Source organism: Vanessa atalanta, chromosome 6, assembly GCF_905147765.1.
Source record: "Vanessa atalanta chromosome 6, ilVanAtal1.2, whole genome shotgun sequence".
In the NCBI taxonomy this organism is placed as follows: domain Eukaryota; kingdom Metazoa; phylum Arthropoda; class Insecta; order Lepidoptera; family Nymphalidae; genus Vanessa; species Vanessa atalanta.
Genome location: NC_061876.1, coordinates 5,103,013 through 5,130,797, shown reverse-complemented (window position 1 = coordinate 5,130,797; position 27,785 = coordinate 5,103,013). Strand labels below are relative to the sequence as shown.

Genomic DNA, 27,785 nt, shown 5'->3' with positions numbered 1-27,785 from the left:
ATAAAAAAGGCGAAATAAAAGACAAGAGTATTTTTTTATATTGAGGTGTAAGTTTATTCGCATAACAATGTTTCATACAAATTTCCTCGTTTTGTACACACCTTTTCACGTTTGTTTTTGTTGTATCTTTTATAAAAGTTGACTCTAAAATTTTTAACATATCGTCTGTTCCCTATATCTAATTCGCTTGACCACTGTTAAATCATACATAAAGGATTCACTAAGGCAAATCAGGAGGAGGAAAATTATAGTTACATCGGACAAATAGAAAAAAAAAGAAACGATACAAATATGTTTTCCATAAAGTCGGAATGGGCTCTTAAATTTTAAAATCAGCCTTCCTGTATCATTCGCCGTGGCACAGAGCAATGGGAGCAGAAAGCGGCGGGGAAGTCCCTGCCGCAGATATAAAACCAGTTACACGTCGAACGAAAGCAAGTGAGAGCAAACAAAATCAAACGTCAAAAAGTCCAAATCGTTTTAACGAAATTTACTGAATGAGGCCTGAAGCCGAGGTCACTTTTCGACTGTGGAATTTTACAAATCCCTTTCATTATACAGAGTGTTCTGATCGATGAATTTTATTTTATGTTATGTTTTACATATTTTAAAATAAATTTCAATCGCACAGCTGAAAAGCGTATTTAATGAGGAATGATTTCGTTTGCTTGGTTTCGTTCGCTCCGTGAACTAGGATGATACATACGGGCACAGTAACAAGGCACCCGTAATAAAACAATTTTTCTAATGGACATTGCACAAATCACACTGGTATCAGTGGACTGGCCACGAGGCTGCCAGTTACACCTAAGAAAATTCGTCACTAAATAACAACTAAATCACTTTAAAATCAATTCAAAATGTACATTATTCATCTTATCCGAGTAAACAAATCTAATCTGCTACATAAAAATTAGCAAATTTAAATACAAAGATCACCTAGTCCGTCTATGTAAAATTAATCGCTTAAGTATTAGAAAAACACAATAGTGGGAGTGGGCTCGGGGCCCACTTGTGATAGTTTATTATGCTTCCCGGCTGTACATTCAACGAATGAATAGCGAAAGATATTGCGTTGACACATTAAAACTAAAAAATGACTGTACATTTAATATTTTATATGTAAATATTTGTACATATTGCACTCTGAAGTAACAAAAAAATTATTTAGAAAAATCTGTCGAAACGAAGAAATATTATATTATATATACGCAGAACGAAAAAGAATATCTCAGTAAATACAAATTCATAGTAATCAAGTTCGATCACAATGTTCGTAGCTCGTATATTAATCTAAGTCCCTATGGCTTACAAAGCTTACAAATGATAAATACAGAAGTCATTTACAAAAAAATATAATTCTACCCAAATAATATAAAAATAACAACAGCCATCTGTACTTTCTTAGATGAATAAAATTAAACATATGTCAAACATATGACAATAGAATCTAAAGGTACCTATGTACTGCTTCGTACAGGAGACTGGACCTGCCACGGTCGGTCACCGTTCTCGCATCCGACACAAATGAAACAGAGTTAAGGCTAAGGGCAGGGTGAGAAGGTCCAGCCACACGCAGACTCACTTGCGCTGTCTGTCCGCAATACAAGTTTCATTTTTTCCCTCACTGACATACTGTTAAACACTATGCAAAATTCAAATTTTAGCATTGTAATGATTACTCTAGCCGCGATTTTGATTCGCACGTCGTTGTTTGCACGCGCACGCTTGCGCAAACCGGTTTGCACGAGTGAGCGCGAAGTGCTGCCGAGCGTGTGGCCGGCCCTTGTATGTATGCCTATAACAGTCGAGCCGTCCGTCGTTCTCGTGTTCGTTCTCGTCCCGTCCCACTCAGCGATGCTCACACAGCGTCATCCCGAGCGATATAAACTTATTATCGTACTTATATTCCATTATCAGCTAAAGACACAAATTATATTAGGGGTAATCATTACTTATTACATTCTCGTCTGAGATTATTACGTACTTAATAAATCTATTACAATTTCGAAATTGAATAATATGTATCAAATACGACCGGCTGTGCACCGACGGAGTCCGTTAACTATGAAGCTATCCGTATGAACTTCTACGCGACAAATGATGTATAACAATTTACTTATCGAATGGCAGTTATATTTGTCACAAACTCGAGATGCAAAGTATGCGGCTGTACTGTAGGGCTTCGAGCGCTTACCGTCGCATCTCAGTTATAAGGCATCGTAGCGTAAAGTTAATCGTGACGGTTATTATCCTAACACTTGTAGTTTTTAACCCTAAGTCCTTAAAGGTGTCGTATAAAATCCTTGCAACGGATACACAATCATACGACCGCACCGTGAACGTACGTTTTAATGGCAGTGTGTGTTGTCAGTGCGCCCTCGCCGGAGTGGCGCAAGACACTCTAATGACGTTTGTGCTTCGTTAACTATTTTAGTAATCGCCTACCGCTACAATAAAATTATATATAATTCGAAAAGATGTATTAAAAGCGGACTAGCGCGCGGTCCGCGGTGCAAGCTCGATCGTCTCACGCTGAAATTTATACGTATAGTTAGAAATACTTCCAAAAACCTCAGGCATACGTAATATGTAAATGTACAACACAGTGGCATGTAAAGAAGACACATTCAACACGCATCAGACAGACTTAAATTTACATCTTAATAGCGTTAAATGTTATGGATGGTGAAGTGTCGGCTCGTGAGTGCGGTGTCTGCGCGGGAATCGAACCCGGTCGGGCGCTGCAAGCGGGAAGTCATCGGAATATATCAGATAAAATGCCCAGCGATAAACGGAAAACACGCTTAATTTATGCTTTAACAACGCTTACGGGTAATTGAGATCGATTATTTTAGTTTCTATATAACTATGATATTCCATTCAACAATGTAGGTACACAGTACAGGTAACGCGAAATAAGGCATTTCGTATGTGTAATATATTGTATATAATGGGCAGTTTATTTACCTTAATGTGAAGTATTCGTTAGTTATTTTAAATATTGTTTTCTTTAAAATGACTTCTCCCTTAGAATATTTAAAGCGGAGACAGATTTGGTCGTATATCGTAGACGTCGCATTGCGTGCGCGTTCACTATCAACATTTACATATACATACTCTATACCAATATTGTTCCCATATAGTAAGCTCGGCCAAATAGTATAATTAGAAGAAAACTAATTACTCAAACCAGCTGCCATTTCAATTTTGATCGCTATACTAGAAGAGAACGAAGGATATAATAAATTAACGAGATTATTTAAAAATAGAACAGAATAAATATATTGTCATACATAATGTTTAAAAAGGATTTATGGGCACTATACGTCTAACCATACGCACCTAATAATAGCTGCCTGATTCGCACGCAATGTGTCGCCTTTATAAGTAGAATTACTCAACGTTATATAATATTTGAATTTTGTACACATTCATTAAGGGCATAGCGTCTGGGATTGATGGCCATATCTGCCTCCGTTACCTCCTAATTTAGATCAACGTGTGACACAAATAGTCTATTTAATAAACCTATAAATTAATCTACGACGACCTATGGTAAATTGCACGTGATACGCTCTATGGCCTTCAGTAACTGAAACTGTTAAGGAATTCAACACGAGAGGGCCTTACGTCGTACCAGTGTCAGCGAAAGTCAGTAGCCTAAAGTAAAATCGACTCAGTGCAGTGTGATCACTGTAGAAAATGAATCACCCATATATATAATTATGTCGTTAACTATCAAAATACTCAAACAGGTAGACAAGAAACCGGTGATGCGTTTATGAAAGCTACTGCGACAGTAGAACTTCTAAATGTAATAAGACACACTTATCTCAGCCTACCTAAGATACTTCAACATTTATAAATGTAATCACAGCAATAATAAATTATAATTATTCGTTAAATCGAGGGACGCGGGCACAGGACAATGGAACATCAATCGGAACTAAAATCGACAGGGCACGATAACACGTCTGACATAAACTATATATAAACAAACACAGTCGTAAATCATCAACAACGTCCGCCGACAGATATCTCCGGCTCCGCGGGACGTTCGCAGCGAACTTTACAATATACATATATATTAATCGAAAAGGTTAATCAACGAACCGTTAATTTTGGTAAATAAACATAACTATCAACTTTTCACCCAATAGAAACATCTCTCATATATTACTTTTTCTCTTATAACTCTCATAGTGTATGTACGGCGTACGCTTTACATAATTTAGGAGGGTGTACTTATCCAAGTCTTATCAGTCGTATCCGAGTGACCAACTCAGTATCCAGTCATATCTTAACTATCAACACTAAATATATTCTCCAACGTTCAACAGCACATATATTCACTATACTCGCATATCGCGGTCGGTCACCGAATACGCACGAGACGGGCTCCGCGGTAGCGGCTCCCTCACTGTCCTTATAAATAGTTCGATCACGTCCGTCACGAGTGTCCGTGCACTTCACTTAAACTAGCCAGTCTATGAGCGTTTCTCTCCGGAGGGCGGCGGTCGCGGCGCCTAGCGGCCGCGCGAGCGCAGGCGCGGGGGGGAGCGCGGGGCGGGGCGCGGGGGCTAGAGCTCGGCGGGGTGCTCCACGATGGGCGGCGGGTGGCTCGTCGACACCTCCGCCACGTCCCAGATCTCCTCCAGGAACGGCGGCAGCTTCCTGTTCTTCAGTTTGAGCGAGATGCACATGTTGGAGTTCTGCATGCCCAGCGTGCGCAGCTCCGACAGGATGGAGAGGATCTTGCCGAAGACCACGGGGCAGCGCGTCGAGGCGCTCTGCTGGTTCATGATGTACACGCGCAGCGTGTTCAGGTAGTACCGCTGGATCTCCTCCACCAGGTGCGGCTGCTCGAGCCCGGGCCGATCTGAAATTGATGTTCGTTCTATCGTGAGATTGATGAACTTGAGCTCTTGTGGCTTTCGAATTAATTCGAAAAATTAATGATTCGATATTTGAATTTAATTTATGCAGATAAAAATATATTAGTATCATGGTGATAATTATATGTTAACATGTCATCGATTATCAATCGGAAATTGAATAGTGATTACGATTACATATAACAATGATTGAAGAACAGCATTTCTCGCTTCCTACGCTAAGCTAATTAATACGATATGCATATAAACCTGAGAAGATGACGATGGCAGTGAGAAGAGCATAGTGCACGTTGTCCATTGACATGGTGTACATGCAGCGGCAGAAGTGCAGCAGGTTCTCTATGACGTAGGACATGCCGGCTTTGCGATAGTTCTCGCGAGTGTACGCCCTGTTGTTGGCGAACAGCACGCTGTCTGTCGTTGCGTCGTACCGTCGCGCTACTCGCAACATCATTACTTCACTGGAGCAAGCCTGAAGAAAATACACAACTTTAAAGCCTGTTATATGAAAAACCGATATTGATATTTCCAAAAAGATCTGATATACTCTTATAACTTTTTTTGTTACCGTTAGATGATAATTTAATGTAACTTTTATAGATGATAGATGTACTTACCTTGAGAAGGGTGATCTGATCAGGTTGGGAAATCTTGGCAAATCCTGGCAGGCCTTTTGCAAACTCGACGATCAGCTGCACCGTAAGGATGGTCATCTCTGTGATCTGACGGAACGGCAAGTCGGATTCCTCGTCGTCTTCGTCCGCTTCCTGCCAAGTCTAGACAGATCAAATTGGGTTCTTAACGAATATTATTCGTTAATTTAATAAAGGATGAACTATTTCTCAACTACAACTAAGAATGAAATAAAAAATATAAATAAAAATAAATCAAAAGATATTTTCAAATAATGATTTAGTGAAAAAACTAAATTCCGAAAATGATTTAAAAAGAAACAGGATGAAAATAAAGTGCATTATAAAATAAAATAAAAGAAAGGCAAATGAAACCCACCTGTGTCACCCTTTTTAAGTCTTCATCGGAAGGTTGCTCGTAGCCGTCTTGATACCAGACGAGCCTCGCGATCAAGAACTGCTGATTCGCCGTGAGTGGAGGGATATTCTTCAGCCTGTTCTGTTCCAGGAGCTTTTCCGAGAGAAACCGCGGGACCACTTCATGCTGCAAACATTCCAGCTTCACGTAGGAAACAACAAACATTAATATTTTGTTGCTATTGGTTAGGGGGGGATTTCAAATTATGCATGCAAACTATTTTAATTCATGGTAAATTTAAAAGGTTGCTTCTAGATAGTGGGGATGTAGCCAAGACTAATTGCCATTAGGCCTGGCTACATTATTATGTATCAAGGTATACTCCACTTACAATCCTGGCAGCTTCTGGTGGCGGTGGATCGCATTGCATAATGGGCGGCATGTGATCGTCAACTGTCGTTGTGCTGACTGGCAGTTTGTCTTTTTCTCTTTGTGCCTTCTTTTCTTTTCTTTTGATCGCACACGTTGTCTCCGGGACTACACATTCTGGCCTCATACCCACCGCTAGACATTTCTTTAATCTACATTCTTGACATTTTCTTCGCATATACATATCCATTTCACACGCATGACCAAATTTGCAAATGTATACAGCATTTTTAGTAACACTCCGCCTAAAGAAACCTGAAAATGTTACATTATTCATTAATTACTGTTACTTTAATATCTAATGAACTTGTTTATGTTTGTGAATTGGTGATATCACCAAACATCTGGATTCCACTTGAACGTAGATTATAAAAGATTATGAAATCAAACATGCTTCACTGTGATGACCAACAACATTGGAGAATTGGATGAATCAAGGAGTAGACGCGGTGCAGACGGCTATTGTGACGTTACGTCTCGACTCGGGCACAATGTGTACGTTTAGCTAACAGCCTTGATAACCAGTACAATACGCCAATTCTGCATTGGATTGAAATAATCGTGGGCGCTTATAAGGCAAGGGTTTTCTGTTTTGGCATAATTACGAGTCTATAAAGGAAGGCTGTTGGTTTTCTAAATCGACTACTTTTATTTGTAAAAATAATTAATGTTTATTTTTTATTAATACCTTTACAGCCTTCACATGTGAGAGCATTATAATGGTATCCGGAGGCTCTGTCGCCACATACGAGACAAAGTTCTTCTTGTTGGCGAGGAGCTGGACCTTTCTTTTGCCGTCTCGCTTCTCCATCTGTGCTGCAGCCGTTTACACTTGATGCCGGTGACAATTCCTCGCGACCTGCAATAGAAAAATAAAATGTTTAATATAAAGTTTCGCATCTATTTTAACTTTTATTAGGACATTTTTTTACTATCACATATTTTAATTTTTACAGGATTCTTACATTGTTTACATCTCATTTCAACCTTATTTGGTTTGTTGGCTTTATCTTACTATAAAGACAACTGGCGCAAGTTCGATTCTGAAGATTCATTCGATCTTCTAAGCCGAGACAGGCAGCTCATATAAAATAAAACAAATCTTTGATCAATGCAACTGCGCAATAAATGAAATTCGAAACTGTTGGCCCAACGACGCCGGGTGTCGAGAACATCTAAAAACGGACGCTATAAAATTTGCATACATTTCATGAACGATTTGTTGATTCGGCGGACGAGTTAAGATCGTTTGATTTTCATTTTTTACATTCGTCTTGTTGGCCCTTCGACGAAGAGATGTTTTCATAACGAAACACGATCAAGTCATTTTCGGTGGCAGTTTGAACGTTTCCTGCCCAAACAAAAGGTGGCTAAAGGCCTTGTCAGCATACTAATGACGTTTGGCACATTAGTTTGGTATTCAAGTTGCATGCAGGAGTTGGGTATGTGATGCGCAATGGAAATTAAATCGACAATTGTCAATCACGCAGTAGGAACTCCTTAAAAGTAAGACGCACTGATGCAACTTTATTACTACTTCGTTTAACCTTTAACCGATGAATATATTTATCAATTTCTAACAAAACTTACTAATGGTAATTATAACCAATCAACTTTGTATGTACAACATGTATTTTGTTGTACGGCTAGACATGTTTTTTCAAATGTACTTTATTTTCTTTAAATAAATAAATATTGTCAATATTATCAAATAATACTAAATCTCAAGCAATAGACGCGTTCATTTAACTGACGTTAGTTTCTGTTCTCTCACGGCATAAGCGAGACAAAAATAGGTAGAATACATTTTAAAGCATAATGCATAAAAAAAAACCAGATACGAGGATTAACATTAAGCATATTAACTGAACCATGCAACGCAGTTAAGTTTCTAGTAAATAATTTTATTAACATTTTATTGAGACCATTAAGCGAAGTTAAGTCGGGTCGGTGGCCTTAGCTGGGTACCTGTCTTGCGCAATCGGGTATAATAAACTGTTGCCAAAAAACTAGTTCCACGTGGGATAACAGCCAGAATGAGATAGTGACAAAGAGGCCTTGTTCTGGCGATGTTAAACATAATGTACTATTTAGTTTATCGCAATAACTTTTTAATATACTCATACTTAGTAGTAAATATAGTGATTAAACCTTAAGCCACCGATCGCGGTTTGGTAGATACACGTGTGTTAGGATTTCTTCTTTGTTTCGTTTCGAATTTTAGCACAAATCAAGCACGTGAAATCTTAGTGGTGTCCAATGCAATATTCACTTGTATTAGTCTCAGTATACTTATTTGCTTCGATATTATAAACAGCTTTATTTCCTTTTATAGTCACATGCTACATAACTCTTGGTGCAGATTGTTGAAGTTTAATGCGTTATGCATCGTTGGCGATCTGGACGGTAAACTCTCAGTAATAAAAGTCGTGTCATTTATGATCATAACATATTTATAAAATAAAATCTGAACATGTTTGCAATTTTATTATTTCCTTTGTTAGGATTTTCAAAATAACTTCGAAAGTTCCAAAGTGTGATGATTATATCATTAAATGACGTTTACTGGGTTATTAAGGTGATGCAACTCATCGAACGCGGTGAAAGTGTCCGAGATGGATAGAACTGGTTTAGATTATCGAACGTGCCATGCTATTATAGTGTTTTATGCTATGATAAATATAAATTAAAATTGCTTAACAGACAGAAGAGAAATAGTTATGACTAAGCAGATAGAAAAAATATTTATCTACTGTTGTCGCATGAAAGTCTCAGTATTAATGTTATGTAAGTCATTAATTTTTTAAACACTAAAAATTAAATATTTGTGTGTAAAATAAATCCAATGATTACTCTCTTAGGAGTAGTTATAGTTAGTGATGCAATAAATAGTTGATAAAATAGTAATAAAAAATATGAATTATTCATATCACAAATAAAGATCAATCAAATCTATGCTCATGAAAAAGAAAGCCATTCAAAAGTTGAACGCACGGATGACCGAGTCAGTGTGTTATGTTGTTACGTCTCAGCTGTTGTGCGCGAGCGCATAGAAGGTCTAGTTCGTGGCGGTTCGGCGAACGTCGGGTATTCTCGGCTGCGGGAACGAGAGAGCGATGTGAGCGACAAGTGGGGCGCGAGCGTCGACCGGGGGCAGCGTGCGGCCTTGACTCTTACGTACCGCCCTCCCCCCCGCACATCTCTCCAACGCTCACCGCGCCGCCACATTATTTATGATAGCATCTGAGCTCAAAGCAAGCTCGCGATTCTCTACAGCTAATAATAACACGTTTTTCCTCTCACGCGATTGTGACTTTTTCACTTATTAAGGACTGTTCTTTGAAGTGATTCCAAACTTTGTATTAAAACTTGATAGATAACTAACAACATTGTATCTGATTCAACGATAACATTTAAAGTTTTGCTTATTTCATTTTCGTTTCAAAAATAAAATGTTTATATTTAAACAGCACATGTCACAACATTTTTACATCGAATTTCAATAATCTGATTACTCAATCAAGGAAAAATTTAATTTGAAACGAGGTTACAAGTTTTTGAGGCTGTTATTTTTACTGCGCTACTTTTAATAATAAAAAATATATCAAAGTTATATTTCCTACAAGTATGACTTTTAAATATAATCGCAACCTGTAAAAAAAATTGCGAACTAATAACAGTTCCATTAATTCAAAATTAGAATTAGTTCCAAAATAGAACGTCATTCCGTTTACCTATTACATTTTGGTAATATTAGAGACTTCATTCCAGTTAGATGTCGTTATCCCACGGAAATGAATTAATTTATTGTTAATCATAATCTTTATGTTTTATGTGGACGTGTGAGAAAAACCGCTTTTGCTAACATTATACAAAACGCCATTTAGATAATTGAATATGGAATAACTGTTATATCAGTCGGTTGAAGAACACGAAATCTACATACATATTTTGTATGTTAGTTTTTTTTTTTTAATACATTATGACTTTCTACAAAACACTTTATGACCACAAAAAAAAATCTAAACGAAGATTCAGAAAGTGTTGTCGATTGTACAATACGCACTTTCACTGTGACCCCAGAAACTAAAGACGTAACGATTTCGCAGGCGCACCGCGTAAGCGTATACTAACTAGTTAGTGAAAGCTGCCCAAACTTAGGTATTGCACAAGCCTGTACACAACCTCATTGAAATTCGGGTGCGGCGAAAGTGAGCACAATATAGCGACTTGTCACATACTAAGTAGCTACTAACGTTGGTTGGTTACGCGTTGAACATATCGCGTTCCGTTCGTAGCGAGATACGTTAGTTTTAATCAGATAACTGTTGTAAAAAATTGATGCATAAAAAGATGCACGTGATCGATGCATCGGATGGACGGCGATCGGATAATAATATTACTTTCTACAATACTTTCTAGCAAGAGATGTGGGCCGGAGCCAGCGCAACTAGAGCGATCGGTTTCTCCACGCGCCGGGAAAATTGGATTGAAATAGAAATCGCGTGCGGTGAAAATCGCCATTTTCACGTCACACGCTATCGTGGAAACTTCGATTACTGTGCTTATATACTATATCTAATCTCATTCATCAAACGATCGTTATAATAAAATCAATACAGTAATCTTAATTTGTACATAATTCACGAAAATCGTTTCAGATAAGAGCACTCAGACGATTCTTTAAAGATCATTTGCTAGAAATATAATAGCACAATGAAACTTAGTTGATCCCATAACACTCGTAAATAAAATTCTTTGGAAATAAGGTAGTATCGTAATAATTAAGAATTATTTCACATAAACTTAGTAATAAAGATTTGTATTGTTGATTTGAAAGTAAATGTAACATGAATAAAAAAACCTCCATAACGGTAAAAATATTGCGGTTATATTAACCTTCAACTTTTATATATTAAAAGGCAATTCGAATTCGACTAAGACTCATTTAGAAACCTATTGTCTAGTTAAGAGCAGTTCAATTAATGAACATTTTGTACACAAAATAATAGGACTCCTAATTTAGGAGCTAGTATTGATTGGTAAGCCTTCATTTTATATATATTTCTAGAAACAATCGAGTAACTGTTTCTTGAATCTTAAATTATATGACTGCCGAATTAAAACAAAAACATAAAGTAGATCAAGGAGCTATAGTACGACACAACTTAGATGCAGCATCGGTAAAATTCGTAAAAACGAGCACATCAGAATTAAGTGACTTCTAAACCATCAATGTTTATTTATTTCTTATGCGAAAATGATCTTTACGCAAACGTAATAATTTGTAATGTCATATAACCAAATACGGTTGATTGATTTTTTTTTTATTATTCGATGCCACATTTAAATTGTGTCGTACAACATTCACTGTACATTATTATTCCATCGTCCATGTCGTAAAGTCGAAAGTGTTCATCAGTTATCACGTGGGTAAACAAAAATGTATCTATATAGGTGGACATAGTTGCTGTAATGGATATGCCTCAACTCCCCGACATTTTGCTGTTTGTTTACAATACTTGATTACATCGAACCTCTCTTTTTTTCTAATGTTCTCCGTCTCACTCCACCCCTAATTTTGTAGAGCTGTGCACCCACGCCAGTACGCCTTTTCGAGTAAACATGGGAATGGGTAAAATAGTAAAGGAAGGGAGATATAATTAGAATTAATGCCGCATGGTGGTTTCCTGGTGCTTAAAACCTATGCAGCTGAACGTATCAAATACCATTTAAAGCACATGGGCGCAATGTCTGCGTCTAGTTTTGTCGCTACGGATGTTTTTTTAAACTTCCCGTGTCGAAATGCTTCTAATGGGGACCCAGAGATGGAAACAATTATTTATATATTGACACTGAGTGTTTGTATATTAATTTATTTTTAATACAATTAATTATTATTTTTTTAAATAAAAATGCTGCAGTCTCTACAACCGAATGGGAAGATATAGCAACACGTAGTCTAACTCACATATATATATTTAAATAATATGTAAATGTCAGAGTTTATGTTCACATACGAAAGTTAGACGTTATCTATGTATATAAGTGCCCTTGCTTGATGTGACTTGACCCCGTTAGCACAATACGCTGGAAACGTTGACACCGTAGCGACTCTATCTATACGCCCTTGACACTTGAACATTGCACTTTGAACGCTTTCTATTACGTTATATTATTGGAAGTTACAATTACTCATAACCACAGATTTTATTTATTAACCGTATTCCTATAAAACTGCTAAATAGAACGGTAAACTAGGTCAAGGCACGTTTAAGTGACGTCAACGAGATATCGGCCGTCGGACATCGGCTATAAGGGCTAATTAGAGCAACTAACCAACTAGGTCATCGACTCTTTGTTCTTAAAGCTGATAACAATTTAATTAGTTGACGTGATATAACACCTTTAGAATATAAGCGACATAAGTCAAAATCAATTGAATAAATTTTATTAATTTTATTATAAATTGGAACAAAAAAACGTAACTATTGACATTTTCCAAAGTTTGCCACTATCTATAAAATGTTGACATATCAACGGTTAGATTACAACAGTATTTAAAAAAATATTTTTCATTTTGATGATAGACTATTTTTCTTGTGGCCTTGTTACCTAATAGCTGAAATGTATGTTGGCTTTTACGTAGCAATATAGTAAAGGACCGACGTGATTTAAAATATAGTTTATGGACTGACAAATCATTCCATAAATGGCATATAAACACTAGTACCACAATAAGTACTATGTGAATTTATAAACAAACATATTAGTATTTGAATGTGTTCTGCCTGTTTGAATTTATTAAGGAAAATTGACAAAACAATACACAAACAAGCAAAACATTTGCTTTATAGGTCATTAACGTTCTATAAATTAAGAGAATACTGCAAAACCTCAAGAGGAAAACGTGCTTTCAAAGTAGGTCGAGTCTCAGCAACGGCGGTATTTAGGTTCAACTTTACAACAATGTGTGTGACATAATACATCGTTTTGTCTTTTATGCGGTGTATTTACCTTTTTAATAATACAATTATAGCTTATACAATAACAAATATATATTTATAATTGTATATTATGTATTAATTATAAAGACGATTTTGATTTTGATTGACGAGTTTCCGGAATATAAATCATATTGTTTTCTAACCTTTAAGAATAATAAAGTAAATTGTAATATTCAATATATTAATATGTATATTTATCTTATATAGCAAATTATAAAATCTGAGCAAGGAAATCACGTTGCTTTTTAGATTAATGTGCCAAGCCATCCGGGAACGTACGGGGTCATCGACCGTGTATCAGACGAGATAAGCCGACTACGAAACGCTTATCAGTCGCCAAAGAACGCCTTTGTTTTCGATGAATTTAACGCCAAACAAGAACACTGATTAAGTAATTATACAAGATGTTTTTCAATATCAAATTTAACTGTCAATCAGTTAAATTTAAAGGTAACATTTTCAGAAAATATGATATTATTAATTAAAGTCGAAACAAATAATGTTTTAAATAGGAAGGTATATGTAACCTTGTAATCAAAACCGACACGTTTTTTTACAATGAAACCACACTTTTGGTAACGAGCAAAAAGATAAAAAGTCATGATTGTTCGTCATTGCACACAAAAAACATTACTCATACATGTACTTCAAAATTTGGCAAGACGTCGACTTCGGAGGCAAACATTGGCTTGGATGCGACTAAAAATACATATGCCCTTAGCCGAACTGCGGTTCCGTGCTCAAGATATAACGCAAAAACAATATGACACTTATAAATACATCAAAATGATAAACATAGTCAACACTAAACATTATATTCGACATTAACAATAAATCTTGATAATTTTATGAAATGTTAATTATAAAAATCTGAATAAGAGTGACGTCAAGGTATTTAGATGGAAATATAGGACAGAAATAATCGTTCGTAGTGGAACATCTCGTGAACTGTGTCATGGGCTCAGCCCACGCGCGGCGTAAGGTCGGCCGCCCTCCGCGTCCACTCAATATCGCAGTCTGAGACTCAATAAACATGCAGTTAATCTTATTTCATGCTTAAAATGAAATAAACTTTATATTGTGAGCTCTTAAGATTGTTTACTTAACTACTGTGAATATAACGCAGAATGAGTATGACGGTATAGTTATAAGTATTAAGTATATACGTTTAACATATTATTTTACATTGCACAGAACTTTATGGTTGGTTAATGGGTGTTTGTTGAACGAACTTGCAATCGGATTTAATACGGCCATATATTTATACCTACCTATTATTTTTGGCTGTAATGTATTTTGACAATAAAAAAATATATGAACAAATTAGCGGTTAGTTATAAAGATAGTTTTAACCATTATAATATATATATATATGGATTCAAAAATTCTTTAAAAGGTCTACAAGAATTCTGTAGGGTTTGGTAGCTGGGTCGGCAGTTACAATAATCGGTGCTGTCAAGTTGATGGATCGCCCGGCGATGACGTTGCGGAGACATATAAAGCATTCGCCCTCCCCCCACAACCTCCCACTTCCCTTTCATCGCTTTTATTATTCGCCAGGAGGAAGCATTTCCTAATCACCTCAAAGTATAGTTCGGTTTCAGCGAACCGAAAACAAGATATCAGTTTCAACTCTTTTAAATGTAAATATATTTATATAGGTACATATAGCTATTTTAGTATTTAATGTCAGTTTATAAAATAAATTAACTCAATAAAAAATATTTATAAAAATAATTATGTTCTCCATATTATTATTCAGATCATGTATCTGCATATTTACTTATTGTATGGTAATCTCATTTTGCATCATAAATATTATAGATAAAAACTATACCTAATCACTTTAAAGCCCTTGAAAATAAAACCATAAAGTTTAAAACCTGTCTGGGTAGGTACCACCCAGTCATCATATATTCTACCGTCAAACAGCGATACTTAGTAGTGAATTGTTCTGGTGAGCCAGTCTAGCTACAGGTACAATAGACATAACCTTGGGTCCTAAAGTTAGTGGCTTATTAGCAATGAAAAAGATGGTTAATATTTCTTACAAGACAGTGGAGACAACTTAACTTCAAGTGGCACATTTTCGGTCTTTTTGTACTCCAATTATTTTACTGCCAAACATTGTTTTCCGGTTTGCCAAACATTGTCACCAAAAGAGATTATATAACACGAAGTTCTCATGTCTGGCGGTGCATTATCAGTGCAAGGCACTCCTTACACATCGTAAATGTCAATAATCGTTGGAAATGAACATTTGTCGTCAGGTAATCCAATGCCTATTAACCATATGGTACTAATGAAAAACATATCATGTAATACAAAGTTAAAACCGTAAGAATAGAGACGCAGAAACAAATACGTTGTTAGCACATTTGCAATCGTCCTGTTCAGTGATATCCACAGTAGTTAGCGAGAGCAAGAACATTCCTCGGCCGGGCTGACCGGTTTCCCGACACAGGCTGTTTATGGCCGGACCAGATATAAATAGATACACTGCAACATCCATCTTCTTAATGTTTTACTTTTAACTCAGAAGGTACAACGCAGTTTTAAACCACTATAAGAATATTTTGCGAAATAAATTCATCATTCATTTACTTCGAAACGTAAAGAAATTTTATTCAACGTTACAGCAATCGAATCGACCTAATCTGGTTTTAGTGATAAATCGAACGTCGCGATTGTTATTTCTGATTAGTATAAAGATCTCTTCCGATGTTACTTGTTCATTGTCCAGTTGGAAAACGCGATAAAATCGTTTAGTAGTTTAATAAGACAGTCTACTTCTCCTATCTCGATAAATGTAGGTATAATTTCACTTTCACCAGCTGCCTTCGTTTTTAATTGGAACAAAGCTAACACATACCACTCTGCTGGATTTATTTTCTACATAAAATGAATTAAATTTCAAATAAACGTAATTCAAATGACGTTTTTTATACACGACAGTTGCATAAGCGACCACGTGGAGAAAAGAACGTTGACCCCAGAAAAGTGTCGCTGTACTATGCTGCTATCACCTTCATCAGATAAAACGTTTCGGTGAACGATAACGAATTTCAACAAAACAATAATCGCAACACGAAACGACCGAAAACATCAGGCTACCTATCAGTTGCGTGATAGTATTGCAAAGTCGGCGCGGCCTTGCTCAATCGTCTCTACATTCTGCGCTATTGCTGGAGTCACCCACTTTAGCTCTCTATTGCATAAACGACCTCGTAATGTCAAAGGAGGTCATTGTCGCGTTTAGTAGTCTCGTTCACCCGCGGATTGCAGGTAAAGTGCTTCTCGTTGCCAGTTAGATAAATTATATCGATTGGACCGTCTCCTTCGACGTGTCTGTGACCCCGATGTAAATAACCTGAGGCGGTAGTACTGTAAACAACTGACGCTGTTTGCGTCAATCATTTGCTCGCCGCGTTGCTGCCTTACCCTACCATTGATGTGTTCGTTGTGCATGCTTCGATTCTATTTTAAGTTACCGAAAAATACGTTACCGGGACATAGTTACTTAGTTATACTTAGGATTTTTTTTTAATATAAATGTGGTAAATAAATATCACGTTATTCGTTTAAACGAACGATTGCTCAACATTTCTTATAAGAATTGATGAATAATATAAACTCTATAAAGCAGATTTTATTATTGTACTTCAACATGTTTTAAAATTTGTGGTCATAAATATAGTTTTCCTATGGAAGAGATTATTTAACTCAACTGTTGTACAGCAGCAAAACTAAGACGAATGTCAAAAATGTGTCCCTAATATTACAAGAAACGATAATCACGAAATAAGTAATTTCCATTCGCTTTACATTTTTAATTTTAGTTTACATAAAATAATATAAATACAGCATTACATACGTACATTAGGCATTTAAAATATTTTATTATGTTTGTCTGTACTAAAATTTCACACTCAAAAGTCAATATGAGAATGTTCATAGTGCATTAGAGCTGCGCGCACAACATACACATATATATACACGCAATCAGTACGTATTTATAATCTACAGTGTAAGGTGACCTATATGATAAGATTACTTCAATAGCTCAACCACACACAAAGCTTGCAAGTCGTGTCAGTGTGTGAATTCGCGTCGAGCAGCGAGCTCGTACAATGACATTGTCGACCTTGACTACTGCCTCGTATATCAAGCCACATACGTATACACACACATTCACAACAGGAATGTGTTCGTCACGAATGTATTTAAAGCTATCGAATAGGTATTATTCGTCTGATTTCAGATGTACACTCGGACGCCGAACGTTTCTATACTTTTAAAAATAAGCGCATGATATTTTTATTCGCGGCAGAGTAAAACCACTCTGAATTTAGACCCATCTCTGTTCGCTTTGATATAGAACAGTTCAACACACGATAAGGTGAATGCCAACGAGCCGTGCAGCGATGCACAACGATCAAGGCCAAGCGACTTAAATTATAATGAGTAGTTTTAGTTTGAATGCAATGCGCTCGAACTAAAATTACACAAACACACTGACACATACTTGCATTCAAACAAACTAATACATTATATAATATAAGTGTAGTTACATATTAGCTATTTACTTTATTATATTGTAGACAAGACCAATATAGACTGACTGAGAGTTTATTAAGCGCGGACGCGTCACTTGGATGTTAAAATTCATCGAGGAATATAAAACAAGAATTAACGATTCGTTAGACATGAAATATCTAATCTCTATTCGTAAATTTTAATATGATTAATACGATTTATAAATGTCTTAATATTTTGTCATATTACCGCTATTATGCTGTTGATCTGAAACCGTAATTGACGTTAATAAAAGATATTATTTACACAAAGGCATTCTAATAAATGATTGGCTGAAATTGTTTTGATGAAAAGTCTCGACATTATGTCGGCGTGTTTTTCTACCGACGGGTCATTATTTTTTTGTGAGAAATATTTACTTTGATGTCGAGCAAATGTTTGTCTCGTTACTGAACTTATGAATATGAAAATATTTTTATACTATTTTGATTATTCGAATCAAGACTATTTATTTTTTTATTTAATTTTCTAATAACTTAAATATTTAATATGAAATTTATAATTCGTTTTCTGAGTTAAAACACTTAGTGGTGAGTAAAGACATCACTATTTGATTGAAAAGTAAATACGTGATATCTATCGTATATATTTATTCTGATATTGAATAGTAGGTAAAAAAGTGTAAACATTAATTATGAAAACAGTGATCATACCGGTTATTTATTACGTAACGTATAAGCAATATTAAAATCTAAAAATATCGTAAACATGTTCAAATACTCCATAGAGAAAATCTATTCGAGACAAAATCGTTCCGAGTGTGGGTCGTATACGACGATGGCACAATAAAGCGTTAAGAAACACGCGTGTGGGGGCGGTCTAACAAGGTCCAAAGGGATATTGATATTATCCCGATAAAGCTATTCTCTGTACATACTTCAACGACAACGATGTTCAATTGAAAATACACGTACAAAATTCCCTTCGACAATTATTATTTATAGGACCATATATTTGCTACATTCAAAAACTTTAATATTTTTAACTGCAATTTAATTCGAGTTTATTAAATCAAATTAAGATTAAATTGTATTTGAATATGATGTATATATGTTCGAAATGAAAGTAAATATGAAATAACTATAGCAATTTAAATGTATATATTAGTTTTAGCGGCTATACGGTTAGTTTTACAAAGACTCTATTGCAGAACAATGATATAGGTGAACTGACATAAGCTCAGCACACTCGAGGAAGTACGTGAGTTACGCCTGTTATGCGAATCGCGTAGGTGTATTTCCTTTTCTATTGCTTAGTTCTTTTCCTAGTGACATAATTCAACGCCTCACAACAAACCATACAAATCACGTTTACAAGCGATCTCTTCTAAATTGCAATTTATATGTATGAATAAATGAATGACTTCACTTGACACTTTAAACTAAAGAAAACGATATCATAAAGAATATATCATTCGACTAATAAGATATTTTGAAAACAGGAAAAAAATATTTATTATTAACTATAATTTAACTTTGGTTTAACGTCACAAAACTGAGAGCAGTGTTACTCAACATACTCGTATTGGCCTGCTACTCAGCTCGATGTTGAGGACGATTATAAACCGATGTTGATTACATTGGCTTTCATTGGCCGCCATTTTGCCATTTGCCAGAAGCATGTAACAATGACAACAACATTTTAAAATAAAAATAATATCAGATTGTAATGTTAACTTTTTTAACGACTATAATCAAGACTGGTTTAGTTCACAATGTAGAAGACTTCCATTAAAATATAACCGGTAGTGAGATAATAGATCGAACATGCCATATTTTCTTAGCAAAGTAATCTATATACTGCATACATTTGACGACAAAAGTTTCAACAGATATTCGTGATTCCGTTATGATTAGCTGATTCAGTACAATGTTCTGGTGATCCAGGATGTATTTGTTTCAAGGTAAACTCTGTCACGTTTAGTTCTTAAGTCGAAGACATAAGGATTATAATCTAATAACAATATAAATAGTAAGTTGGGGCCTGCGGTACAACATAATATACAGTCAACAATGCCAACTCTGTTTAAACGTACTTTGCGATACAACAGATGCCCTCGACAAGATAAATGAAACCATTAGAGGCGGATAAAAAATCAGCGGCAACGTTGATCATAACCAAAGCAATGTTTTTTTTTATATCTGATTATTGTCTTTTACCTTCAAATATTTAATATTGTGCCCGTTTACAGTTTAATTTTATCTATTATATATCCCGTAATCGCTAGTTCTTTTTAAATTAAATACTTTGATGCTACTTGTTGTACAATGACAGATTGTGTGACCGTATCTCCACAAATAGTGCAAAGACGACAAAACTCTACTTGTATCAAGGTTGTCCATCTCGTGGTTACAGCGACTGGCTGAAGGGAGATAATAGAACTAACAAGCGACGCGATGGCAGCGCGTGCGCAACCGACCGAGACGAGCGCTCGACCGTATATCCGCTGTAGTGCCTTCCTAGACTACCTTTTCTATAGAATGTTGTAAGAAAAACTTTCAAACTAACCTTACTATTAATTTTAGATTTGATCATTTATTATAGCAATTGTGTCGACTTTGCACGCCATGCAAATAGGCAGGACTAAGAAAATTCGTATCGTTTCTTACCTTGACATTACAACAATTTACACTTACAACATGAATATTTAAAATGTAAGATATTGTATTAGGCTTTAGAAACAAATAAATGATTCTGTATTATTAAGTAACGTTTGATCATTTGTATAATTTCTTTTGATGCATACATGGACTTAGAAAATGAAGGGGGCCAGATCGAACATTAGATACGATCAAAGGGTTGCAAAATCACGCTGCAATAATGAAATTTGTTCCCTACTTCGAAACGCCAGCTGCTCGTGGGGCTCGGATTAAGTAATATTATTCTAACACCAAACCCGCTTAGACACTCAATACTCGTAGAGCTGATCAGATTAATATACTCGAAAAATGGAGAAAATTAATTAAGAAAATGCAAAAAGAAAACAAGCTTAAAAGATTTTCGATAAACTATCGTGTTGGTGAGACTATTTTTGTTATTACTTATGTTATTTAAAACAGATGAAGTCATAAGCTATCTTCTCTTTATACGGAGTGAGGTCAGCGACCTTTTTGATTAAGGAATCATCAATCATGACTCGCGTACACGGAGAGGATATCGCATTTCACGCTATTGAAATGTTATATTTTATCGTATACATGAACACAGAGTTTGTAATTGGAAAACCAGCATTGGTGATAAAAGGGTTTTGTAAGAATGCAATGAATTAATCAATCAGATAACCGCGATTGACGATATAAGGCCACTAACTTAGTTAACTGACGTGTTAATTACGTGTGAACCTATAACTTTCAGATACATATACATATTAATAAAATTTGCGAATGAATATCATTTAAATATTCAAAAAATATAAAACTGAGCTGCTTGTAAATTCTAGGAATTTTAATTCATATGTAAACAATAATTACTTATACATAATCGAATTCAAATACACAAACTAATAGATTATATTCACGTACAATACGTAGCGTCGGCAAAATCGATTGCCCATATACCTAGTAATCAATCAAAGGTCCTTCAACGGGGTTCGTAACCCTATCGCTGCGACAGAATTAATGATTATTCAAAACGCGAAACAAATAATTTCCGGCTAAGTGAATATAACAAAAGTAACGTGCTAGGTATATGATGCTTCGATTTGCCACTATTTATATAACGACGTGTCAAAAAACCGCAGTGACCTTGGCGCCCCCACGCGGACACAGATACATTCACCTCAGGTGGGGCCTCTGGGGTATGAAAATGTGCCCTACAGGTATTTTCACACGGTGTAATTTCTTACGGCAAAAATAGACGAAGTTTATTTATGAAAAACAATGTATGTACATAATAACCAAATAAATAACTATTAAAAAAATTGCAGGTTAAGACTTTAATAGAGAGTCCATTACGGAATGCCTACCAATATAATTTGAACATACATTTCATTATTGTCTTGTTGAATCTATGTCAACTACTTAAACATATCAGAGTTTTATAGGCACTTCTGAATAAATTTGGAGTAACGTGTCGACTTTTTATTCTTCTGAGTTATCAGCAGAGAATAAATAAGCGATTTTTATTTTTATTTTTTAAGGAATAATATAAATTCATGTAATTATATATAAACGATACATATAAAGATTAATATTTTAAGCTACCTACAAAGATTTAAGATTAATTTATTAACATAACTAATTTCCCTTCGTCTTTTTTTAATAAGGTTAATTATTAAAATAAATAAATACAGACAACATTTAAGTGGCACTAATTTTAATGTGGAAATTCGATATTTTTACTATAAATGCAATAAGAGTGCCCGCATGTATGTGTTGCTACACGACTTATCTCTGATAGTTTTAATTCTCCGTGACTTAGAGAACTTTTATTGATGTATTTAGTCGACAACTAATGCGGGTTACTTTATTAAGTAGAGGATAATACCTATGTAGACATTTAAATGCAAAAATATACAACGGTACAGTCTATTCCAAACAGTAGAGTACAAAAGCCTAATAAACAGCATTTGACAGCGAATTGACGCGATATCATTGGTCGGGTAGCTTAAATTATCTATGATATTCATTATGGTTTTGCGGAAAAATGACGGTTGAACTTCGACGAAACTGTTACCGGAACTTTAAAGTGTATGTAAGTAATTCTTGTATTATAATCAAAAATATAATTATCAACAACCCTTACTAGTGCACAAAATAGGTAAGCTATCAGCGAATGCATGAAATACGTAAGTCTAAGGTTTGTTTATTTTTATTCCTACTTCGATTGGAATTAAATATGAGACTGAGTTATAGTAAGTCAAATATTATACCTTTAAATGTTTGGGTTTAAATATAATACCTAAGTAATTAATATTTAATTCTATGTAATAACTAGGTTCATATATTAAAATCAAATACGATAACAGTTTGTACATATATTTAGGTAACCTACAAGTTTTGTAAACACAAAAAAAAACTCAATTAAAATTTGGATAACTATTTCGAGTCAGAAAAGGCCAAATACATATTCATTGGAGTAATGTATCGCATGTTAGAGAAATAGCATGATGAAAAGGCATGAAACAATTAATTTAACTTGTAAGTAAAATAATAATAAATTAGTTTCGTTATTTAAAAAAAAAAAATCGTTATTTCTGTACATTGTTTGTACTTTTACATCAACCGAGTATAATCCATCAAAATTAGGGACTACAAAATAAGCAAACTCTAAGTGAAAAGTATTATGTCCACATGATTTAAGCGGTCAGTGACTTATTTAACACAAAAGTAACATAAGCAATCATAAAACAGTGCTTATAATTGCGATGTTATTTGATGAGTTGATTTATATTTGCCTACTTTATAACAGCAGTTCTGGTTTTGTAAATAATGATTTATTTGTAAGATAATGAAGTTTAATAATTGTCTAATTACTGGGTTAGCGATATTTGCAAAGCATATAATAATAACAGATTGCCTGCTCGAGATTCTTAGAATTAAACTGAAGATGTTCTAATAGTTATGTTTGCGTTTAACTTTTTAATTATTTTTTTAAAATTTATTTTTTACGTAGTTATAATCTGCGTAGACTATATTTTACGAGTTCGCAAATGAAGATCGTAAATAAATTGCGCAGAAAAGTTATAGAGATTGCTTAGCGAAGACGTGCGAGATGGAAAGCAAAAAACAATAAGTCAATTATAAGATGATAAGTGTGTGAAACGATATTTCATTGCTTCGCTGAGCGTAGAAGAAAGTGACTTACTATAAAGCTGCGTTCTCATAAGTTAAATTAATACTAGATTTATAATGACATTCGAAAAACATCTAAAAACCATCTCTTTGATAAAATAACCTGGTGTTCTTAACTTTATTGTAAACTTTAGCCTTACTTATGAACCATATTAAGCGAGTGTGAACTCTCTTTCCGTGATGTTTTATTTGTCTTTTGAATGAAGACGATAGCATAGTTTAACTAAAATAATATGTATAGGTAGAGTAATTAAAATGTATGTAGTGTTTATGTGCTGTGGGCTGCACGCTACTGGTCGAAACCGCGACTTCTGTACGCATAAGCGATTAATAAGCTGCCGAACCAATGAACAGGATGCTTCGTAAATGACTATAAAGAGGCGTTTTTATGTACCTAAGGTATGTTTTTTCACTGAAGTGTTTCAGTTGATTATTAAAAAACTAGAACATTTATATTTTTTTGCAACCATTATTTAGGCTACACATTTATGACATGCCCAATCAACGAGTTTTTCAAGTTCGACTGCGGTTACTAGTTTTGATACAATTTATAAAAAGTGCCAGCGCGAATGAAGTAAAAATAAAAATTTAATATGTATAAAAAGAAGTCAAGAGCAAGCCAAGAACGGCGACGTCGTTGTCTGAAGAAAATTAACTTTGAATGGGCCAATTTCTTTATAACGAACGAAATTACATTTTTTTTTCTTGTAGCTATATTTGAGATTACCCTTTTCAATTTAATAATGGAGACGAAATAATGACTCCGACAAGTCTTCCCCGTTTTATGACAATGATTTTTCAAATGTCTTCATAAATTAATATTACATATTTTAAGAAAACATATATCAATTTGTTTCGTTAAATGAAAATAATGACATACAATATTGGAATATATTTAGGGTGTGGCGTTTTTTTTTTTTTGAGTTACATGAGTACATGATTACGTAATTTAATGAGCGCATTGCACGTGTGTGTATTAATTTGTAGTCGTTGTTTATAATAAATTAAAAACTAAAACAAAAAAAAACAATATTTTTCTTGTTAAAAACAATCTGTACTATAAGAAAAGTAACTTGTTTTCCCTTTGTTTACAATTTGCACAACTTCTAATGAAATGGACCATACGTGTAATTGATTATTATATATCTCGTACGTATACATATGTGGCTTGTCAAGCGCTGCGATTTACCATCAGAAGTGGCCTCTAAACCGGTCGGACCGGCGCGCCAGCTCTTCGACGAAACTCTTGCATCCAGTTCAGTCTTAAATTGTTTATGTTGTATACTTTATCGCATATTAAAAGGACTCCAAATAGAAGCCAACTCGGCTCAGTCAATTTTATAACGGATTCATAGTAATATATAAAATATATATTTTATAATAAATAATTTATTTTTTGTATTGTTTTCAATCTCAAAACAAGTTATTTTTAATATTATAATATCATTTAATCAGTATTCATGCTAAATTAAACGATCACCTTTCTAATAAAATAGGTTAATTTTACTGAATTTCCATAAAATATATCTTTGTTAACAAATAATAACACGAAAAATAAGTAAAGCGAAATGAATTCCAAGTTAAACAAAAATCTTCGAGCTCAAAATAGAACATAAATTGCTGTTATCATTCAGCTTTGGCTAAAAATATAATGTTAATATACATCACTAGTCGGCTGGTTACTAATAGGAGGGAGCGTCCCCCATCCCAACTGTCTCACCATTTCTCCCCGTAGATTGATGATAGATTAAACATTGTACTATTCTGGCAATGAATGTACATATTTTAGGCCTTAAGCATTAAAGTTAATTTTATAAACAAATGCATTTCATATGTAACCTATTCTGAGTTTCATTTTTGTATCATGTATTTATCTTTTATTGCTTCGTTATATTCTGATTGTTAATGAAATTAATTATACATATATGCGTTTAATTGCATGACTGCAATACTATATAATAATTATCTTAATAACTAACATCGATTATAATACATTTCGCCGTTAATTTCTTAATATAACATAGAAAGCTTATTTTTTAAATTGAGCCAAAACATAAACGTGTTCAAAGTTAACAAATATAGATCTATCGTTGTATTAATTTTGCATAATAGTTATAGTTCGTTATGCTACATATATATCTATATACATACCTATATAAATTCATAATGTGTATGAATAATCGTTGCATGCAAGCTCCTTTAATAATTTGGAATATATTTAATAGACAACCATTTTGAAAAAAGTAACATAAATTTCTGTTTTTCTTATTCTAATAGAGAATAAAAATGTGATGTCTTTGAGGAATATAATACGCTTACGCTTTCGATAATGGGATAAAACGGGATACACAATAAGACCGCGTGACGTAAGAACATAACACTCTATCATCCGTATTATATATTCATACTATTTATATGTATATTTTTAATATAAAAATTTCAAATACATATAACTCGATTCCTAGTTGATATTAAAGTTTAATCATACCATACTGAAGTTTATTTATGATGTTCAAATTGATGTTTTTGGATAAATGATTATGTTCTCGTATTTTGAATTTTCCATTTCAACCTTGAACGTGTCGCGATAAGTATTACTCATGCAGTGTTCCTCCTATGTACGTCGACTTATTAGCTGTTTAGCGGTCACTAATCAAACAGACATTGTTTACTAAGAATGGGTGAAACGCAACTATATAACCTAGGCCATACAATGTCTACGTTAACTTAATGTTCTCTGCGATCAGTATGTGACTTTTTTCTCCTAAGCACTTCCAACCCACAGTCAATCATGTCATACCGACGATTAATCGATTAGTCATCCTTGCACTTTAACTTAACAACATATTTATTAATTAGTCTCAATATAATTAATTAAATGCTATGCCATGTTTGGAATTGCCCAAATAAGTAGACTTTAGATTCATAATGTAACCGTATACTACAATATTATGAGATAATCATGTAGTATTGATTCAATATTAAATAAAGTTTCGTTTGCAGAAAAGGCTGATATAAACAAAACATTAGGTTTATCAGTATTGTGCAGTGAGCGGAGACATCGGCCCGTGGCGCCCGGTCAAGGTATCCGGGCCAAAGGTCGATGACAGCGCTGCAACGCCTCAGCCTCTGACTTTGACACCGGCGTACGGTGTACCACTTGCCGCCAAAATACATTTCCATTCCCAAATACATTGTGGCAACAAATAGTGTTGGAAAAAAGTCGTAATTTAATTTAAGAATCTGACCTGATGATATAGATTCGTTTTCCGATTTGGGCGTCGTGGGTGGCATCGGCAACGGCATGGATGGCAAAGGTTGAGTGGGTGCTTGCTGTTGCTGTTGCATTGTACATGTGTTGCCGAGCAGTGATTGCGCGGTGTTATAGGTGATGCCATCATCGTATCCCCATAGCTCGAGCCCGCCGTATTCAGGCGAGGCGAGCGACTCCGGTGACATAACCATTGCCGGGGGTAAACCTAAAGCCGACGAAGAAGTGACTTCTGACGAGCTCTCTTCGAGCATTCGCAGCGGAAAGCCTCCGTTGTTAGACCAGCGGCGTCTCATGTCGAAGAGCGTGTCATACGCCCTCGTATCCTCGACTGCCGACGGACATCCTCCGCTCCTCCAACACTTCACTTTTGCTTCGCACTTTAACTATCTAACGCTATAATATTATCAACATCCACTAGTCTCGGCGGCGTCGAAACCGAAACGAATCGCTTCTCACAGTCGACCGGCTTCGAGTTCACTCCAATAAGACTTGTTATTCCGTTAAAAAACTCTTAATACACACAACACTATTTAGCTTAACCAAAAAGTTCACAAGTGCTCCCGAATGTACAAATTCGGAAGAAGTTACCGCGTAAGTTTGATAGAAATATAAGCACGTTACACGCGCGCGACCGTCGTCAACGAAGTACGTAGAGCGAGCGAACAAGCGACGCGGCCGCTCTCACTACTCACTGCCACGGTCGAGCGTGACGTCACGCCACCCCGCGCCCGCAGCGTGCTCCCCGCGCGCCCCGCCACGGCGCGCAGCCGTGGCACAGAAAGTCAAGTCACCGGGCGAC

At 35.1% G+C, this 27,785-nt stretch overlaps 1 protein-coding gene across 1 annotated transcript; it reads right to left on the bottom strand.

Moving 5' to 3' along the window:
- Positions 1 to 28: 28 nt before the first annotated feature.
- LOC125064873 (ecdysone receptor) lies at positions 29 to 27,630 on the bottom strand. Its single transcript, XM_047672166.1, is given in 8 exon segments — positions 29 to 4,882; positions 5,148 to 5,370; positions 5,516 to 5,665; positions 5,910 to 6,089; positions 6,280 to 6,572; positions 7,006 to 7,176; positions 26,961 to 27,303; positions 27,305 to 27,630. Coding segments are annotated over 8 exon segments (1,683 nt in total). The 5' UTR covers positions 27,329 to 27,630; the 3' UTR covers positions 29 to 4,583.
- Between the last annotated feature and the right edge of the window lie 155 nt (positions 27,631 to 27,785).